Source organism: Chrysochloris asiatica, unplaced genomic scaffold (assembly GCF_000296735.1).
Source record: "Chrysochloris asiatica unplaced genomic scaffold, ChrAsi1.0 scaffold00159, whole genome shotgun sequence".
Lineage (NCBI taxonomy): Eukaryota > Metazoa > Chordata > Mammalia > Afrosoricida > Chrysochloridae > Chrysochloris > Chrysochloris asiatica.
This window is the reverse complement of record NW_006408677.1, coordinates 3,417,429-3,438,781: the sequence shown is the minus strand read 5'-3', so window position 1 is coordinate 3,438,781 and position 21,353 is coordinate 3,417,429. Positions and strand designations below refer to the sequence as shown.

The 21,353-nt window shown below is 37.4% G+C and overlaps 1 protein-coding gene across 1 annotated transcript in view; it reads left to right on the top strand.

Annotated features, from left to right (window-relative positions):
* PIH1D3 (PIH1 domain containing 3) overlaps positions 1-19,842 on the top strand; it is a 73,635-nt gene extending 53,793 nt beyond the window's left edge. The window contains exons 5-6 of the mRNA XM_006871067.1: positions 11,301-11,386; positions 19,734-19,842. Of these exons, the coding sequence (XP_006871129.1) occupies positions 11,301-11,386; positions 19,734-19,842 (195 nt within the window). The remainder of the gene's footprint in view (positions 1-11,300; positions 11,387-19,733) is intronic.
* Positions 19,843-21,353: the final 1,511 nt, after the last annotated feature.

Sequence of the window (21,353 nt, the reverse complement as noted above, 5' to 3'; positions counted from 1 at the left end):
TGTCTTGGAAGGGGGTTTGCACTGAGGGGACCCGACCACTTGCCTTGATGTTTCCTGGGCAGGTATGTTGCTTGTTCTTGTAGTAACAGTCGGTCTGCCTATGTTGTTTTATATTTTTCCTGTAGGTCTTTCTTTCAAGAAGTATCTTCTGTTCTTCTAGCCACTCCAGGTTGGTCTGCTTGTAGCAATGAATTTTTGTAGCATTACTTTTCAACTTACCCTCACATATCAGATTGTGTGGCAGGGAGATGGATATTTGCACTGTAATAGAATTCCTTATTATCAGCTCCAGGCAGCACAGTCAACCTTCAATTAAATGTCTAATATTTCTTTCAGTAATATGCATACATTTATAATGAATATCATAACACTTTTATAATAATGGTGATTGTAGGGAACAAATACCCTCTTAAAAGCTAATCTAATTATGTAGACAGTGTGTTTCTGTATTTCTAACTAAAAGTAATATATGTTTAAATTTTTAAACAATACCAAAATTAATAAACTTGAAAATAAAAGTTCCCTATAATATACAAGAGAGGGAGAGAGTTAGTTTGAAAGAGTCTGAGATGGAATAAGCGTGAATGATGTCTCTTATGCATGTAACATGGTAATAAAAATCAGTAATGTTTTGATATAATATTTAGAGGAGATATCATCAAAATATCTGAATCACAAGGTTTGGCATCGTTAAGGGAGCTGGTAGGAACTTTTAATTCCATGTAAGCAGATTCACAGATTGACCCTGGAAAACACCAATATTTGAAGGATGGCCAAAGGAAAAAGAACCTGAATAGGTTATTCAGAGATAGGTCAGGGGTGGGGGTGGGGGAACCATAATAGTGTCTACTGCTTTAAAGAAGTAAAGCAGGATTAGGATGCAAAAGAAACTTGAAGGTTTGTCAATTAATAAGACTTTGGTGTCAAGAGTCCTGGAGACTCATGTTCATGTGTTCCCTATTCAAGGTCAAAAAGACAGCATTTACCTGAGGACAAGGTTCAGAGGGGTTGGGAAGGAGGGTGGAATGGAAATAGGAACCACAGGGAGAAAGTGGGGTAACTATTGTTACATGGAGGAGTTTGCAATAATTGAGAAGAAACTAAGTGTGGGATTTGTGGAATGTAAGACTGATGATTTGCTCTGTAAACCTCACTCAATTCGCAATGAAACATTTTCTGTATGTATGCTTTTTTAAAGACGTCTTTGGTGACTTTTGTAAGAGAACAGCTTTAGTTGTGTGGTGAGATTCAGTGTTGGATTGAAGAAATTGAGAAGTAGGAAATGAGGAGAAAGCAGCAAATACATATTGTTTTTGGAGGAAGTTTGACAGTGAAGGAGACAAGGGAGGGGGAGATGGATGTCAAGAGGAGGCAGGACTTAGGGGAACAAAGGGACTTTTTTTTTTTTTATCAGAAAGATTTAAATATGCTTTCACATGATGACAAAGACCTTGAGTGCTAACTGGGTGTCACTAGTGCTGATGAACAAACAGTGAAAAAGCAGTTATGGTATGGAACCCTAAGGGAATTTTGTTTGTCGCAATGATTGCTGAATGTTAGGACCAGCACTGGACTGTGACGCACAAGGTTGGCAGTTCAAACACACCAGCTTCTCCTTGGAAACCCTATACAAGGTCGCTGAGTAGGAACTGATTCAGTGGTATTTAACAACAACACCTTGGAGTCCTGGTGCAGCACTGTAGGATAAGCACTGGACCGTCAGGTCAGTTTGAACCACAAGGTGGGTGATTCAAACTCCCCTATACAGGGCTGCTATGAATCAGAACCAACTTGATGGCTTTTAACAACAACAAACTCTTAATACTCAGGAACTAGGGATGCTGAAAAGCCTACAATGAAAGGATCAGTACTGAACAATTGAGATCTGTCTCGCCCAAAATAAAAGCATTGCTCTCCCTTAGTTGAGAAACACTCATCTGTCAGTTTGTACTGTGTTGGCTTGTGTGTTGCTATGATGCTGAATGCTGTGCCACCCGTATTCTATATACCAGCAGGATCACCCATGGTGGACAGGTTTCAGCGGGGCTTCCAGACTAATAGACTAGGAAGAAGTAGAGACCTCTTAAAGGTTAGTCACTGAAAACTTTACTAATAGCAGCAGAATGTTGCCTGAAATAGTACCAAAAGATGAGCTCCTCAGATTGAAAGGAATTCAAAATACCACAGGAGAAGAGCTGCCTCCTCAAAGTAGAGTCAACCTTAATGATGTGAACAGTTAAGCTTTCAAGACCTTCATTTACTAATGAGGCACAACTCAAAATGAGAAGACAGAGATGCAAATAGCCATTAGTAATGAGAACATGGACTGTACAAAGTAGGAATCTAGTAAAATTGGAAGTTGTAAAAAAATGAAGTGAAGCACGTAAAAGGTTGATATCCTAGCTGCAATGGACTGGCATTGGCCATTTTGAGTCAGACAATGATATGGCTTACTATGTCAGGAATGACAAATTGAATAGGAATAGCATCCTATTCATCATCAAAATGAGCATTTCAAGATCTATCTTGAAGTATAATGTTGCCTGTGATAGGATAATATCCCTACGCCTATAAGGAAGACCTTGTCAATACCACTATTTCTCAGATTTCTGCACCAACCACTAAAGCCAGTGATGTTGAAATTGAAGAGTTCTACCAACCTCTTCAGTCTGAAATTGATTAATAATTCTGTTAAGATGCATTGATAATTACTGGTGATTGAAATGTGAAAGTTAGAAACAAGAGGAAAGATCAGTAGTTGGAAAATATGTCTTTGGTGATAGAAACAGTTATGGAGATGGCATGATAGAATTTTTCTAGACCAGCAACTTATTCTATCATGTGAACTCCAGCATTGTTTCATTTCCAAGGGGAGCTCACAAAGACAAAGTAAAGTATTATAATGAAATGTGCTAAGACCTGGAGTTAGAAAACCAAAAGTGAAGAACACGCTTAGCATTTCTCAAGATGAAAGAACTGAAGAACAAATATTGAAGGGTTCTACACTGTAGGAGTCCTGGTGTGGCACTGTGGGTTAGTGCACTGGATTGCAAAGTTGATTTGAACTACAAGGTTGGTGGTTCAACCTCACCAGTTGCTCCTTGGAAACCCTATACAGGGTTAGCTATGGGTCAGAACTGACTCGATGGCACTTAACAATAATTCTGTAGGATAAGCACTCCTATGAAACCTTATACAGGGTTGCTATGACTCAACGGCACTTAACAACAACAACATGGGCAAAGTGGAGTCCTGGTATGGTGCTGTAGGATAAGCACTGGACTGGTAACCCCAAAGTTGGTGGTTCAAACCCACCATCCGCTCCTTGGAAACCCTATACAGGGTCACTATGAGTCAGAACTGACTCGATGGTACTTACCAACAACAACATAGGCAAAATTGAATCCTGGTATGGTGCTGTAGGATAAAGACTAGACTGGTAACCCCAAGGTTGGTGGTTCAAACACACCAGGTACTTTTCTGAAACCCTATACACGGTTGCTATCTGTCAGATCTAACTTGATGGCACTTAACAACTTAGCAACTTAGGCAAAATAGTGAATGACAGTAAAAGATGGAAGGAATACACAATTACTGTAACAAAAATAATTGCTCAATGTTCAGCCATTTCAAGAGGTAGCATATGATAAGAACCGATGGTACTGAAGGAAGAAGTTCAAGCTGCACTAATGGTTTTGGTGAAAAAGAAGGCTCTAGGAATTGATGGAATACAGATTGAAATGTTCCAACAAACTGATGTAGTGCTGGAGGTACTCACTTGTCAATGCCAAAAAATTTGGAAGACAGACCAGACAAGATCCATATTTGTGCCCATTCCAAAAAAAGATAACCCAACGGAATGTGGAAATCTTCTAACACTGTTGTTAATATCAAATGCAAGTAAAGTTGTGCTGAAGATAATTGAAAAAAAAAATTCAGCAGTACATCAACAGGGAGCTGCCAGAAATTCAAACCAGATTTAAAAGAGGATATAGAATGGAAAATATCATTGCTGACGTCAGATAGATCTTGGCTGAAAGCAGATAACATCAGAAAGATGTTTACATGTGTTTTATTGACTAAACAAACACATTAAACTGTGTGGATCATAACAAACTATGTATAATAATGCAAAGACTGGAAATTCCAGAAAACTTTATTGTGCTAATCAGGAACCTGTACACAGACCATTAGGCAGTCATTCAAACAGAACAAGGGGATATGGAATGGCTTAAAATAAGGAAAGATGTGCGTTAGGGTTGTACCCTTTCACATACTTATTCAATACATATCCTGAGCAGATAATCAGAGAAGGTGGATTTTGTGGAGAAGAACGTGGTATCAGGATTGGAAAAAGACTCACCAACAATTTGTGATATATAGATGACACAACCTTGCTTACCAGAACTACTTTAATTAAATAGGTCAAGTACATACTTGAAGTACTTATTGATGAAGATTAAAGACATCGAGATGCAATTCAGTATGAATTGCACCTCAATGTAAAGAAAATGAAAGTCCTCACAACTGGATCAATAAACAGAGAAAAGATTGAAATTATCAAAGACTTCATTTTGCTTGGAACCACAGTTAACACTCATGGAAGCAGCAGTCAAGAACCCAAACAACATGTTGCATTAAGCAAATCTGCTGCAAAAGACTTCTTTGAAGTGTTAAAGCAAAGGTGCACCTGACCCAAGCCATAGTACTTTCAACCATCTTATATATATGAGTTTAAATGATCTGGTCTCTACCTGCTTTTTCAGTTTCATCTGATGTCATGTTTTCTTCCTTTATCAATATATTCTAGCCATCCTAGCTATCTTTTGATCCTTCAATAAACTAAGTTATTTACTGACTCTTTGCTGTTCATTCTACTTGGAATATTCTTTCCTCAGATAATATTAATTTTATCTCCTCCTTAGAAATAATGTTACCTCTCATTTCTTTCTTATCTGATGGCATCAGTTCGTAAAGTATGTTACATAATAGTGGTGAATAAGGGGCATTATTTATTTTTTTATCATTTTAATTAGAATACTTCTAGTGTTTTCTCATTAAATCTGATACTGAGTTTTGGGTTACTTGTTAAGGAAATATTAATTTACTCTAATTTTATTAAGAACTCTAAGGAAAAATGGATGATGAATTTGACCAAATGCCTAGTTAACATTTATAGCTATATTGACTTGGTAAATTCTATTGACATATTCTTAATATTGAACCATCTTACATTCATTCAACCCATATTTATTGACTGTCTACGACGTTCTGTGCACTACTCTAAGCACACGGTTAGACTAAGTAGTTGTAGAGAATATTCAGAGAAACAGTTTAACGTATAAGGAAAGCTGTCTAATGAGTTCAAGAAGGCCTAGTAGAAAGGTTTCATTTCAGGAATTGGTAAGGGATGGAAAGTGGACACATTAATAGAAAATAGAAAGCTCAACGTAGGAATTAGTGGGCAATATGGGATTACTTGGAATCAGAGCCTACTTGTGGTTATTGACACATAGGAATAAAAGAATGATTCATTTAGTCTAATGGCCTCAAGACCCAGATAGTGATCATGAGGCTCTGAGTTTTTTAGAGTGGAGTGGTTACCAATGGTGGTATTCATACTCTTACTCTCAAGTGAGCTGGGCTTACTCTTGACTTTGTAAGGGAAGAGAGACATATGTGTTTAATCTTATAAGATAAGCATGGCAATATAGTAATGAAGTGTTTTAAATGTTGATATTATAAAGGAGCTCTGGTAGCGTAGTGGTTACAAATTGGGCTGCGAACCGCAAGGTCAGCAGTTCAAAACTACCAGCTGTTCCATGGGAGAAAGATAAGGCATTCTGCTCCCATAAAGATTTACAGCCTCTGAAACCCTGTACAGGATCGCTATGAGTCAGAACCGACTCCACGGCACACAGCTACCACCACTATTATAGAAAAGTATTCATTTAATTTTTAAAGATTAGCTCTTGGTTCTGTGACCTAGTTTTGGAAAATGTTGATGTTGTTAGGTGCCATCAAGTCAGTTCTGACTCATAGCAACCCTATGCACAACAGGACAAAAGATTGCCTGGTATTGCGCATCCTCATAGCTATTCACTTGAGCCATTGCTGCAGTCACTGTGCTAATCCATCTCCTTGGGAGTCTTCCTCTTGTTTTGTATAATGTTGTTGTTGTTAAGTGCTGTCAAGTCGATTCTGACCCATAATGACCCTGTATAGGGTTTCTGAGGAGCAGCTGGTGAGCTTGAACTCCTGACCTTGCAGTTCAAATGGCTTTGCAGTCTGGCGCATTAACCCACAGCGCCACATCAGGACTCCATTTGTTATAATACACACCTCTAAATTTTTACTCTTCAGTGGTTAATATTTATATAATTTCAAAGTAGGGTTACATCCATCACCTTTCATTTTTTAAATTTTTACTTTCCTACAGGTTATCATTGCTCACAAGAGTGTCTATAAAATGTTTAGTACGGAATGGAAAAAATATCTCATTTAGCTACATAATGAAAAGCTAAATCATTGAAACAATTCAGGATGAGACTAAGCTAATCTTTCTCTATTAATCAAATTTTCCTAATGTTGTTAAGTTTTAAATGGAAACTCAAATAGCCTTAACTTCTTTCCTAAAATCAGATGTACTGCAGGTGCTTTGCTATATTCCTTTCAAATACATATTTTTTACAATATCTAGAACTCATAAATTAAACAAGAATATCTCCCAAAGTGTCAGCCCAAACCTTTCTGTGTATCTTAAGCTTCACTGCAATTTCAGTAAACAGTGAAAACTGCCCAAGTTCCATATAAGATCTGTTTCACTTATTCTCCTTCCTGTTCTGATAATCACGAAGTGAAAGCTCAAGAGGAAAACCTAGCTAACCTCCATGGAGCACTGCTATTTGGACTTCTAATGTCAAATTTTAAACATTTTGTATCATGGACACTTATCTGAGAAGCTGGGGAGCCTGTATGAATCACTTATAGATTATAGAAATGTAAGCTCTTCAGGAATTATCTTGTCATGTAAATCTGTAATAAGAACACAAAAGGGAAGAGGGAATTTAAACTCAAAACCACAGTCCCACAATAACAAGTCCCTCAAAGGCTTTGGTATATTAAGCCAGCTCTGTTACAACACACAAAAGAGAATAAGCAAGGACTATGAAAACAATTTACCCTTTATCTCTCTCCAGGAAAGCCCCACAGTGAATTCCCATAGAGAAACTAATCAAGTAGTTTTAGCTACTTGTCTAAAGACTTGCTGAAAGTGGGAAGAAGACATCTCATAAACCTTAAATGAGTCGACACTTTTCTGTTACTTTTTACTTACCAGACTCGAAGGCAGAGGTTTAAATCTGAAGTTAGAGATGGGTACTGGTGGTGGCGAGCTTCCAAGATGGCCCTCAATGACCCTCAGCTTCTGATATCCTCCTCTCCCACACTGAATAGCGCTGACTTGTATAACCAATAGGATATTATAGAAATAAAAGTATCATTTCTGAAGCTAGGTTTAAACAAACAAAAAAATGTGGTTGCTTCTGTCTTGCTATTTTGAATCATTCATTCTGGGCAGAAGACAACTGCTGTGTCATGAGAAAACACAAGCAATCCTATAGAGAATTTGCAAAAGGACTGGGGCCTCTTATCTGTAGCCATGTGAGTGAGCAATCTGTATGCAGATCCTCTAGCACTTGTCAGAGCTTCAGATGTCTGTTGTTGTTGTTGTTAAGTGCCGTGGAGTCAGTTCCGACTCATACCGACCCTGTATAGGAGCTCCAAGAAGCGACTGGTGAGTTTGAACCGCTGGCCTTTCACTTCAAACCAACCTTGAGATCAAGTGCTTGTCCTATGGTGCCACTGGTCCCTGTCAATATCTTGACTAAAGTAATGATAGATCTTAAGTCAGAATCATCTAGCTAAGTTGCTCCCAAATTTTTAAACCATAGAAACTGTGTGAGATGAGTATTTGCTTTTATTTAAGCCATAAGGGACAATTTGTTATGTAAGGAACCCTGGTGGCACTGTAAGATAAGCACTGGGCTGCTAACCACAAGGTCAGTGGTTCAAATCCACCAGCAGCCTCAAAGGAGAAAGATGAGGCTGTCTGCTCCTGTAAAGATTTCCTGTCTCAGAAACCATATATAGCGTTGCTATGAGTCAGAATCGACTCAATGTTAGTAGATTTTATCATGTAGAAATAAACAGTAAGCAATAGATAACTAATATGTGAGACAATCAGAGTTCAAACCCAACTTTGATTCCCAAGGTTGAACTTCCAAAAGGTTTAAAGTTTCCCATGAAAAATTTAGCAGTTTTTCTTAACTTACCTATTGAATTCATTCTTTGAAATAAATTCCATTTGTATCCCATATAAAGAGAGGAGTCCTGGTGTGGCACTATAAGATAAGCACTGGGCTGCTAACCACAAGGTTGACAGATCCAACCCACAAGATGCTCCTCAGAAACTCTATAGAGAGTCACTATGAGTTGGAACTGAACCAATGGCACTTAACAACATAAAGAGAGGAACATCAATTACTTTCATTATTTGGTCAGTGAAAACCTGTCTTTACTGATGCTGGCCAAATTAGGACTTTGGTACAATTAAAAATCATTAAACAGCTATGTCTATTTTCTAGGTATTCTTTTAAAAGTGTTGCTTAAGAACCCGAGTCATGTTATTGGAAGTATTTGTCTATTAATTTCCTCATTGAATCTTTTATCTTGTGAAATATTAAAAAAATGTGTACTATTCCACTTAATTTATCTCTTCTCCTGTCCCTCCTTTGAAAATATTATGTATATAATTTCAATTTCCTCAAGAGGAAAAATTAGTAAATTATTTCTGAATTATGCTTCACTAGATTTGCAATTGGTTTTCAGTAATGACTTCAGAGTTCTACCCAAAAGTGGTTTCTAAGTCTCACATAAGTCATAATTCTTTTTTCTTCCTTGAATATCATTGCAACCCTGGAGAAATAATCCTTGTTTCTTTTAGTTTCAAGACTAAAGAAACATATATTGGCATACTGTGACTAAAGAACATCTCAATTCAGACCTGAATGTTATTATGGTAAAGATAAGGCTTTCTTTGTCCAATAGAATACTCATTTACTTTGAGGTAGAGCACTACCCTCTTAGAGAAATTCTTCTCATTTATTTCACTTAAAGCACCTTCAATGATGAAGATCTGAATTTTCAAAACATAAATTAGTAGGTAGTTCTCTATTTAGTTAAATATTTGCCATTGTTGTTGTTGTTAAGTGCCGTCCACTCAATTCCAACCCATAACAACCTTGCATAGAGTTTCCAAGGAGCCGCTGGTGAGCTTGAACCACCAACCTTGCAGTTCAAACGACTTTGCAGTCTGGTGCATTAGGCTACAGTGTCACACCAGGACTCCAAAAATTTCCATAGGATGTATTTGAATAGTTGCTCTGGAGTTAAGTGTCGTCAAATAGGTTCTGACTCATAGCGACCCTGTATAGGGTTTCCAAGGAGTGGCTGGTGGGTTTGAACTGCCGACCTTGCAGCTCAAACTGACTTTGCAATCCAGCACATTATTTTGTAACTTACAACATGTCCTCGTGTTGATCCACATACATAACATTGCAATAATGCTATTGCCTACTTTAAGATTCTTACAAAGAATCCCAAGTTGTCCCATTATTTGATATGTGTTTCCTAAATAAAATATTGTTTTCATTGTGGCCATTCCAGCTATGGAATCACCAGAAGTCCAATATGTCAAGCTCCTTATAGAGACAGCTTGGTAATTTACCTCAGCCTTAGGTTGTTTTCTAAAGGACTGGATGGCAATGGCTTTGGGTTTGGTTAGGTTGTTTTCTATTTCTCTGTTTTCAGAAAGTACATGTTCATGTCATCTCATATATATTTTATCAGCTGTCAACAGAGAATGAATTAGATTAGTGCAGAGCAGAGACTTTTTATTTAATTGAAGTAAAATACACATAACATACAGTTTACCTTCAGTGACATTTAGTATGTTCACAATGTTGTATAGCCATCACCACTATCTAGTTCCAGAAGATATTTGTCACCCCAAAAGAAAACCCTATACTATTAAATAATCATTCCCCATTTCCCCTTTCTCCCAGCCCCTGGCAACGACTAATCTTTCTGTCTCTATGGATTTGTCTATTCTGAATATTTCATACAAATGGAATCCTACAATATGTGACCTTTTGGTGTCTAGAATCGTAGCAAATGTTTTCAAGGTTTATCCAGGTTGTGGTGTGTATTAGCACCTCATTTCTTTTTAGGGCTGAGATTCCATTGTGTGGAAACCCTATATACAGTCGCTTTGAGTTAGGACCTACTCCAAGGCACTTAACAACAACAACAACTTTCCATTGTGTGGATATATCACCGTTTGTTTATCCATTCATCTATTGACAAATAACGGGATTGTTTCTACATTTTGACTAATGTGAATAGTGGTGCTATGAAGAAAAACATTATGTATAGTTTGTTTGTTTGAATACCTGTTTTCAATTGTTTGGGATATATATGAGTACTCAGGAAAGGGATTCTTGGGATATATATTAAAGAAGATGAGACATTTTAAAATGAATAATGCTAAACCAGTACATGGTCCTTTTGTTATTGTTGTTAAGTGCCATCAAGTAGATTCTGACTCATAGTGACCCTGTATAGGGTTTCCAAGGAGCAGCTGGTGAGCTTGAACCACCAACCTTGCAGTTCAAATGACTTTGCAGAGTCTGACTCATTAGCCACACCAGAACTCCTTTTAGAGAGGGTCATATTAATAATTTCTCTTGTGTTACGTTAACAACTTTGCTGGACTCCTACACCTCCCTAGAAAATGTGGTGTGGGAATTTATACCAGGAGACTTTGAGATGGTATCATTTACTCATACCCAAAATGAAAATTAACAATTTTTTATACAATTTCCCACTGTTATGTAGGCAGTTGAAGATACTAAACTCTAGCAGGTACACTGACATACACCTTCAGAGAATAAAGATTATGGGCAATTAATCAAAGTGTTTCTATATAGCTTTGGAGCCAGAGCATCCTCAGTTAAATCATAAATTATCATCCTTGGGCAACTTATTAAGTTTTTCTGTACCTCAGTTTCTCCATATGTAAAATGAGGTAATCCTACTTCTCAGGACTGTAGAAAAGGGCACAGCCTGGCACATAGTTGGCATTTAATAAATATTAATCTTCCTATCCCCATCCATTCTTGAAGAGGTCAAATTAACTCTGCGCTTCAAGATTTTATTTTTCTTTCCATTTTCTCTTTCAGGTTAGAATTAAACTGCCAAATACAAACCCTTCTGACATTAAAATGGATATCAAGGAAACGATTCTTGACCTCCGTACTCTCACCAAGTGAGTAATACTTAGGATTGGAATAGCGTATTATAATATTAATGAGTCTTTAGCAAATATCTCTTTAAAACATAAACATATTTATTTTTAAACTATTTATTGTGAATTGAGTGAAGCTTTACAAAGCAGGTTATCAGTTTTGCATTCAACAAATCATATACTTTGCTTCATTTCAATGATGCAGTCCCCTCCCTCTAACATCAGTTATATCCCACTTCCTCCCTGTGTTTCTTGTTTCTCTTCCTGCTTCTTTCCCACCCCAATTTGTCCTTGGGTGAATGCTGCCCTTTTGATTTTGAATGGTTGACCATTCTGTGGTATGTATACCGCACTAGTGTTGTTATATTGCATCATTTCATAATGTCTGTCTCTTTATGTTGCAAAACACAGAAGAAAAGTGGAGAAAGTCAGTTAATCAGTCAGATGTCTGATCTACATAATGTAAACATCAGTATATTTGGGGATGCTTTGATTATTTTTCTACTTTACACCCAGATGTTTCGATAGCGGGTTGATCCTATCAAAACAACCTTTGACACTCATCTTCAGTTTATCTCTTAAGAGTTATGGCCACCTGTGAAAATCAGTCTGACATGTAGTTTTTTGTACAATGGTGTCATAAGAACAGCAGTATCTTTAACTTTTGTGAATGCTAGAAACAATAACTTTAAATCTATTGCATATTGTGGAGCTTCATGGTTAAATTTGGTTATGTTCATCTAAAAAAATCTATAAAAGGTCTTGTAATCACTTGCTTAAAAGGAAAATTCTAACTAATTTGTCACTAGATCCTAGGTTGTGAAATAATACAGATGATCATGGAGTAATTCAGTTAAATATTTTGATATTTTCAAATAAATGTAATTATTACACAGGTTCAAATTATGTTCATGAAACAATATATATATAGAGAGAGAGAGTGAGAGGGAAAAAATTCTAATAAATGTTTACTATGAAACAGGGATAAATCAGTTCTGTCTTTCAAAACTAACTCTATAAAGAGAGAATTCGTGGAACCTGATGTGTGTTAGCGAAAATTTCTATAAACATCTGATTGCTTTGTTTGCTCTTCATTTGGATGTATAGCAGTGAGCACACATTGGTTGATTGCAGTGCTCCTTTCTTTAACTCATGAGCATTTCATACTGGGGTAAAGGAGCAGGCAGCTGCTAGTGCATTCCTGTCCTTTCATTATCAATAACTATAATTCTCCTTTGTTGATCTTAAGGCTTCAAGAAAATAAAAAGTAAGTCCTTCCTACGCAAGATCCCTATGTGCATATAGCTTAATCTTGAATTCTACAGTAGCTGCCTTTAACTCAAAATTATCTACAGATGGATACTTATATATCACATCTTTTCTCATTACTTTCATAATTCCAAAGATGTATTATCACAAAAAATACCCATTATAAAAATGACATTCACTATTCCTATCATTCATTTCATAGAGTAGTGTACCCTTTTCATTTCATAATATACATGCATTTAATTCTTACACAGAATCTTTGCAAGAAAAGTTAGTTAAATGAATAGTCAATCTTTTATGACATTTCACACTTGTTAAAAGCATACACATATCTACACACCATGGAGTTAATTTCCGTTTCCCTAACAGTTCTCACTGTCTCCATCAATCTTCAGGCAGCTGCGCTGGCTATTCTAGATGTCTATCAGAACCCAATAAATGAAGGCTCACAGAGAGAAACGTTTTCATATAGAACACTGGCTGCACTCAGACATTTGGTTCATACTCTACTTATATATTAAATATTAAGTGCAGAGAGATATTGTCTCATAAAAAAACTTTATTAAGATAGAAGACAAAAATAGAATATTGAACAAGGGTTTAAACAATTTTTTTAAGCACCTAAGCATCCTTTGTTGTTATATGCTATCGAGTAGGTTCTGACTCATAGCGTCCCTGTGTAGGGTTTTCGAGGAGTGGCTGGTAAGTTTGAGCTGTCAACCTTATAGATCAAGTCAGTCGTACAGTCCAGGGCATTATCCTGCAGCGTGAAACCAGGACTCCCTTTAGAACCTGAATGTGTTTTGTCAGAACTGTGTCTTGATGTTTTAAATTTGTATTTTATTGCTATTCATACCAACTTTCTTTAGTTTTGGAGGAGCCCTGGTGGCACAGTGGTTGAGTATTCGACTGCTAACCAAAAAGTCAGCAATTCAAACACACCAGCTGTTCTGTAGGAGAAAGACCCGGAAGTCTGCTGCCATCAAGATTACAACCTTAGACACCTTATAAAAGCAATTCTGCTCTGTCCTATAGAGTCATTATAAACACGAATCAATTTTATATCAATGTTTCTTTTCCCCATTTTTCTTTTTATTCAATTTTGACATCAAGTAACACTATATTTATTGTTATTTACTTCCCACTTGACACTTCCCACCACTCTTCTGTCAGTTTGTCACACTGTGGTGTTTTGCGTGTTGCTCTGGTGCTGGAAGTTATGCCACCAGTATTTTGAATGCCATCAGGGCCACCCACCCATGGTGCACAGGTTTCAGATGAGCTTCCAGATTAAGATAGACTAAGAAGTTAGAGAGATGGACTATTTCCTAATATTTGTTGTTGTTGTTAAGTACCATCGAGTCAGTTCCGACTCACAGTGACCCTGTATAGGGTTTCCGAAGAGCATATGGTGAGCTTGAACCGTTGACCTTGTGATTCAAACTGACTTTGCAGTCCAGTACATTAACCTACAACACCACACTGAAAATCTTATGAATAGCAGTGAAGCACTGTCAGAACCAGTATATTGAATATGGAAACATGATGAAGAGTGCCAGAATACTGTCAGACACAGTGCCGGAAAATGAGCCATTCCAGTTGGAAAGCACTCAAAATACAACTGGGGAAGAGCTGCCTCCTCAAAGTAGAGTTGACTGTGATGATGCGAATGGAGTAAAACCCTCAGGACCTTCATTTGCTGATGGGGCACAACTCAAAGTGAGGGTAAGCATCCATTAATATTTGGAACATGGAATGTAATGTATGAAGTATGAATCTAGGAAAATTGGAAGTTGTCAAAAATGAAATGAAACACCTAAATATTGATGTTCTAGGTATTAGTGAGCTGAAATGGACTGTTATTGGCCATTTTGAATCTGACAATCATGGTTTACTATGACGGGAATGACCAATTGAAGAGGAATAGTGTCCCATACATCATCAAAAAGAACATTTCAAGATCTTTCTTAAAGTATAATGCTGTCTGTGATAGGATAATATCGATACGCTTGCAAGGAAAACCAGTTAATACAATTATTATTCAAATTCATGCACCTCCCGCTAAAGACAGTTTGAAATTAATCAAACATACAATCAGGATGTATTGATAAGTACTGGTGATTGGAATGCAAATGTTGGAAACAGAGTTGGAAAGTATATCTTTGGTGATAGAAATGATGCTGGAGATCACATGATAGAGTTTTGCAAGACCAATGACTTCTTCATGGTAAATAAAGATAATTATACACATGGACTTCACCAGATGGAGAACACAAAACTCAAATTGACTTAATCTGTGAAAAGAGACGGTGGAAAAGCTCCATATCATCAACCAAAACAAGCAAGTGGCAGTCTGTGGAACAGATCATCAATTGCTCATATGCAAGTTCAGGCTGAAGCTGAAGAAAATTAAAACGAGTCCACGAGAGCCAAAATACATCCTTGAACATATATCCCACCTGAATTTATAGACCATATCAAGAACATATTTGAGACATTAGACACTAATGGTCAAAGACCAGAAGTGTTGTGGGATGAGATCAAGAACACCATACAGGAAGAAAGCAAAAGGTCATTAAGAAGACAAGGAAGAAGGAAAAGGAGAGACTCTGAAACTTGCCCTTCAGTGTAAAGATGCTAAATCAAATGGAAGAAATGAGGAGGTAAAAGAGCTGAGCAGAACATTTCAAAGGGTAGCTTGAGAAGGCATTGTCAAATGTAATGAAATGTGCCAAGACTTGGAGCCAGAAAACCAAAAGGTAAGAGCATACTCAGCATTTCTCAAGCTGAAATAACTGAGGGAAAAAGTCAAGCCTCAACTTGCAATACTGAGGTGTTCTATGGGCAAAATATTGAATGATACAGAAAGTATCAAAAGAAGATGGAAAGAATACACAGTCACTGTACCAAAAAGAAATGGTTGATATTCAACCATTTCAAGAGGTAGCATATGATCAAGAGCCAAGAGCCAAGAGCGGATGGGTACTGAAGGTAGAAGTCCAAGGTACACTGAAGGTATTTGCAAAACAAACAAATCTGTGGGAATTGATGGAATACAAGTTGAAATCTTTCAACAACCTGATGTAGCACTGGAGGCACTCACTGATCTATGCCAATGAATTTGGAAGACCTGGCCAACTGATTGGAAGAAATTCATTTTTGTGCCCATTCCAAAGATAGGTGACCCAAGGGAAAGCAGAAATCATCCAACAATATCAGTAATACTACAAGCTAGTAAAATCTCACTAAAGATAATTTAAGTACTGCTGCAACCGTACACTGACTGAGGTTCAAGCCAGATTCAGACAAGGATGTGGAAAGAGGGGTCTCATTGCTGACGTAAGATGGATTTTGAATGAAAGCAGAGAATGCCAGAAAGATGTTTACATGTGCTTTATTGACTATTCAAAGACTTTTGTCTGTGTGGATCATGACAAGCTGTGTAAAGAATGAGTATTCTGAAACACTTAATTGTGCTCATGATAAACCTGTACATAGACCAAGAGGCAATCATTTGAACAGAATAAGGGGATTCTTAATGGTTTCAAATCAGGTAAGGTGTGTGCCAGGGTTGTATTCCTTCACCATACTTTTTCAATTTGTATGTTGAGCAAATAATCTGAAAAGCTGGATTATGTGAAGAATGTGGCATCAGGATTAGAGGAAGACTCATTAACAACCTGTGATATGCAGATGATACCACCTTGCTTGCTGAAAGCAAAGAGGACTTAAAATACTCACTGATGAAGATCAAAGACTACATCCTTTGTTATGGGATACACCTGAATATAAAGAAATCAAAAATCCTCACAAAGGGACCAATAAGTACATTATGATAAATGGAGAATAGATTGAAGTTGTCTAAAACTTCATTTGCCTGGATCCACCATCAACAATAATGGAAGTGTTGTTGTTGTTATGTGCCATCGAGTCGGTTCCAACCCATAGCGACCCTGTATAGGGTTTCCGAGGGTGTAAATCTTTACGGGAGTAGAAAGCCTCATCTTTCTCCCGCGGAGCAGCTGGTAGTTTCGAACCACTGACCTTAAGGTTCGCAGCCCGATTCGTAACCACTATGCTACCAGAGCTCCTTAATGTAGCAGTCAAGAAATCAAATGACGTATTGCATTAGAGAAATCTGCTGCACAAGTCCTCTTTAAAGTGTTGAAGAGCAAAGATGTGAGTTTGAAGACTAAAGTGAGCCTGACCCACGCCATGGTATTTTCTATACCATGGTATTTTCATTGTGAAAATTGGACAGTAATGAAGACCATAGAAGAACTGATACATTTAAATATGGTATTGGAGAAGAATTTTAAAGGTATAATGGACTGCCAGAAGAACAAACAAATCTGTGTTGGAATAAGTACAACTAGAATGTTACTTAGGAGCCAAGATGACTAAACTTTGTCTCTCATACTTTGGACATATTTATCAGGAGGGACTAGTCTCTGGAGGACATCATGTTTGGTAAAATAATATTTAGTCAGCGAAAAAGAGGGAGACCCCCCCCCCAATGAGATGTGGCAGCAGCAATGACCTCAAGCATAGCAGCAATTGTGAAGATGGCTCAGTGTTTCATTCTGTTGTGCATAGGGTCGCTATATTTTTTTGGTCAGGAGCACCTCTCAATCTTCCTCTACCTTTCAGCAATGCAGTTCTTTGGCCACTGCCCTACTTGTGCAATGTTGCAAGGCTCTTTTAGTGGTGCTGATAAATGCCCAAAGGACATTCCACACCGCCAAAGCCTCAGCATAAAGGTGCTCAGCTCTAGTTCTGTGAGTCTGCAAAACTAGCTCCAGTAATCAAGTGCCTAGAGGCACCCCACTCCATAAGAGAGGACACTCAGCTTTACTGGATCTGTGGACCAGGAAGCCCACTGCTCTGTCTCATGTTCTTGGTTCTTCTGCTGCCACTTCTCTGCCACTCTGGTATCACAACTCTGTCTCCTGGATTGAGGGGTGTAAAGGATGCGCTCTGCTGCTGACTCTCCTTTTTCGATGGCAGTGAGATTCCCCCATTCCTGCTTCTAAGATAGCTCATTTTAAACCTAGCAGGATAGCAAAACTAACCAATCTCGAAGTTAGAGTTCTATACCCCCTATCTGCATGGTCCCACCCAGTCATTTGGTGGGAGTTACAGAGACTATGGTTAGAAGAGCTGTATCAAATAATTCACTGTTCTACAGGTATAGTCCTATCCTTCCATGAATTGTATATAGCTAAGTATTTGTAGAATTTTATTTTGCTTAAATATAAATATTAGTTCAGATATCAGACACTAAAACAGACTAGACAGAAATACTTCCTACCTCCTAAAAGGAGCTCTGGTAGCGTAGTGGTTACGAATCAGGCTGCAAACCTTAAGGTCAGCAGTTCAAAACTACCAGCTGCTCTGTGGGAGAAAGATGAGGCTCTCTGCTCCTGTAAAGATTTATAGCCTCGGAAACCCTGTACAGGGTCTCTATGAGTTGGAACCAACTCCACGGCACACAACAACAACAACAAGAGCCTAATAGGTTGCACAGTTTCTATTGTTCAAAATTTTAGTATGCAAAACCATACTACTAAAGACTAGACAGAAATGCAGGGAGAGATGGATCATTCCAATGGCCACTAACTGTCTCTTTTGAATTTATTTCTCTCTAGACAGAGAAGTGCACATTATCATTGGAACTCCTTCCTCAGCTGATTTCAGTCTTTTAGTGCAATGAAGCAACCACTTCACTTTCTTCTGAAAGTGAATATATTATCATTTATAGACTAAGGAATAAAGCAAATCTAACTCCTAGCACAGCCTACACTGTAAACAGCTTTAAAAGATGGACTCTGAACATTGTTTATGCCCATTTCTTTTTGAGACATCAAATGTCACCAGGTACATTAAGAATACTTGCTATTTCATTACTTCAGGTGGAGGGAGCCATTTCTCCTACCTCAAGTATGTGGAATGGAACAAGGTTCACAGAAAAATTCTCCTTTGGGTTCCAGATATTTGTAATAAATATTTTTAGTGAACCCAGCATCTTGAACTTAGGTCTTTAGCAAGTGAATAAAGAAAGAATTGATTTTCAAGTCTTTTGTTCTCAAATAACTAGTTCTCTATTCGCATGCTCAATAAGTACTCCTTTAAAATACTGTATTCTTGTTCTGATTTGGTTCTCATATCTTCTAAGAGAGCTTTTGAATCCACTTTTTATAGAGCTATTCAGGCCTCTCTATCAAGAATGTAAGGTAACAAGTGTTCTATGCATTTAATTTTCTTCAGAGACCAGCGTGTGCTGACCCCATGAATAATTCAGATTCATGCCACTATGTCAGAATTATGGATGTCTCATCCCCAGCAATGCATCTAAAGCATACAACTACCCAGCAACTGAGCCATAAAGTGCAAAATGAACCTAGCAACCTATCACAGAGAATTTTTGTCAATGTATAGTAGAAAGAACCATAAACATTGATCTGCTATTGTAATCCGTTCAGACCTGAGTTTCAATAACTACACACATTGTAGAGGCTTATGCTAAAATTGTGCTAGCAGGTGTATTCTAGAACCATTCAAGTTTTCAGGTATCAGTCAGCCATATTCCATATATACATAAATATGACTGGCAATAGATCTGCCTAATTAACTTATGGTTGCAATGGTTCTATTTCTATGCCTATAAATTTGTTGTTGTTAAGTGCCATCGAGTCAGTTCCGACCCATAGTGACCCTGTATGGGGTTTCCTAGGAGCGGCGGGTGAGCTTGAACCACCAACTTTGCAGTTCAAATGGCTTTGCAGTCTGGCGCATTAACCCACAGTGCCACATCAGGACTCATAGTTGAGACTATATTTATATAATGTAAAATGAGGTCACTTTAAAAAAATGAGGGGGGTCAATAAAAATGCTTGAATTTTCAAGGCCAAAAAAGTGTACTATTTGTGTTTTGGGGTATATTTTTGATGCAGTACTTATACTGTCTAAATACTGTTTTTTGGTTTCTAGCATTATTCTGATGGTGTGTGTTGTTTTATATTATCTTATCAAAAGTAATATCATCTTGATTTGACTTTAGAAAGCTGATTAAAGGTTCTTGTGATTTTTGTTTTTTTAGGAAGTTGTTGCTCCCCTTCCCACATCCTGTTAAATGCAACAGTGCGAAGGCTGTTTATATTCTGGAGTCTGAAACTCTTGAAGTCACTGTGCCTATGAAAAGAGTTTGACATTATTAATTTCTTATGAAACTGAACAAAGAAAAAAAATGATCTGGCACTGGTAAAAATTTTAAAAATAAAAAAACAACAACTGATAAATGTTTTCTTGATTATTCTGACATATTAAATTAAATTCTAGTGATCTGATCATTTATAGTTCTTTCTATTACTCTGTTAAGAAATATTATTTTATCATACTAATGAACTCTTGTATTTTATAGTGATAGCTGACTAGAATATTTACAGGTTAACTGATTACTACATGGTCAGTTAAGTAACTGAAATATGACCATATTTCATAAGCTCCATTAATTTCAGTAGCCTGAAGAACTAAAGTCAATTAATTACACCATGATGCAATCAGTTGCATAGCAATTGGACATAATTATCACCAGAAAAGTATATTTGATTGACTTCATTGATTTGATCAAATGATATAGTGTTCTCCTTTTGGGTTCTCACTGTTGTTCTGGAATATACAGGTAACAAAGGATTATAACTAGTTTAATGCATCATACTAACTACTTGAATGCAAAATACTCTTGAACACACAGTATTATTTGGCTTCCTCAGTGCTGCTTTCAATGCTTAGATCTAGTTGGGTTAAAAATAATTTTCTTTATGTGCACTAATAATTATTAGCAATGCCTTTTGGGATACTGTGTTTATATTTAGTCAATTGAAATCCTTGACATTTAAAAGGAACATAAAGAAAAGTGGGACACATTTACAAACCCCATTCTCTCTCATTTTCTATCTTTCTTCTGAGTCAGACAGACCTAGTTTTATGAATTGTGCCAATGCCCCTGCCTCTTTTGTATTGTATTGTATAAGTTTGATGTCAGAATTATTTATGAATAAACTATGTTATAAAGCTTGTAGACTTGGTCTCACACATTATTGTAATTGTAGAACTGTGGGATTACCTCAGTGTAAGTTTTAAAAAGAGTTTGGAAACTGAAAGATGTTCATTTCAATGCAGAATATTAAGGGAATATTGTTGCTTTAAGTGCCGTCGAGTCGGTTCTGACCCATAGCACTCTGTATAGGGTTTCCAAGGAGTAGCTGGTGTACTTGAACCACCGACCTTGTGGTTCAAACCAACTTTGTAGTCTAGCACATTAGCCCACAGTGCCACACCAGGACTCTGTTAAGAGAATGATGTTGTTGTTGTTGTCAAGTGCCGTCGAGGCGGTTCCAACCCATAGCGACCCTGTACAGGGCTTCCGAGGAGCAGCTGGTGAGCTTGAACTGCCGACCTTGCAGTTCAAACGGCTTTGCAGTCTGGCGCATTAACCCACAGCGCCACACCAGGACTAGACTCTGTTAAGAGAATAGTTACTAACAAATATTTCATAGTTAATTGTGTAGCTAACTGCCAGACATTTAGTTGCTGATTATGAAAGGGAACATTTGAGATTTTGGAAATTTTCTTATGTTAAAACACTAAGTTACTGTAGAGAATTCAAAGTATAAATTACTGGCAGGACTTTATTTTGTGAGGACAGATGTTGAGGGTG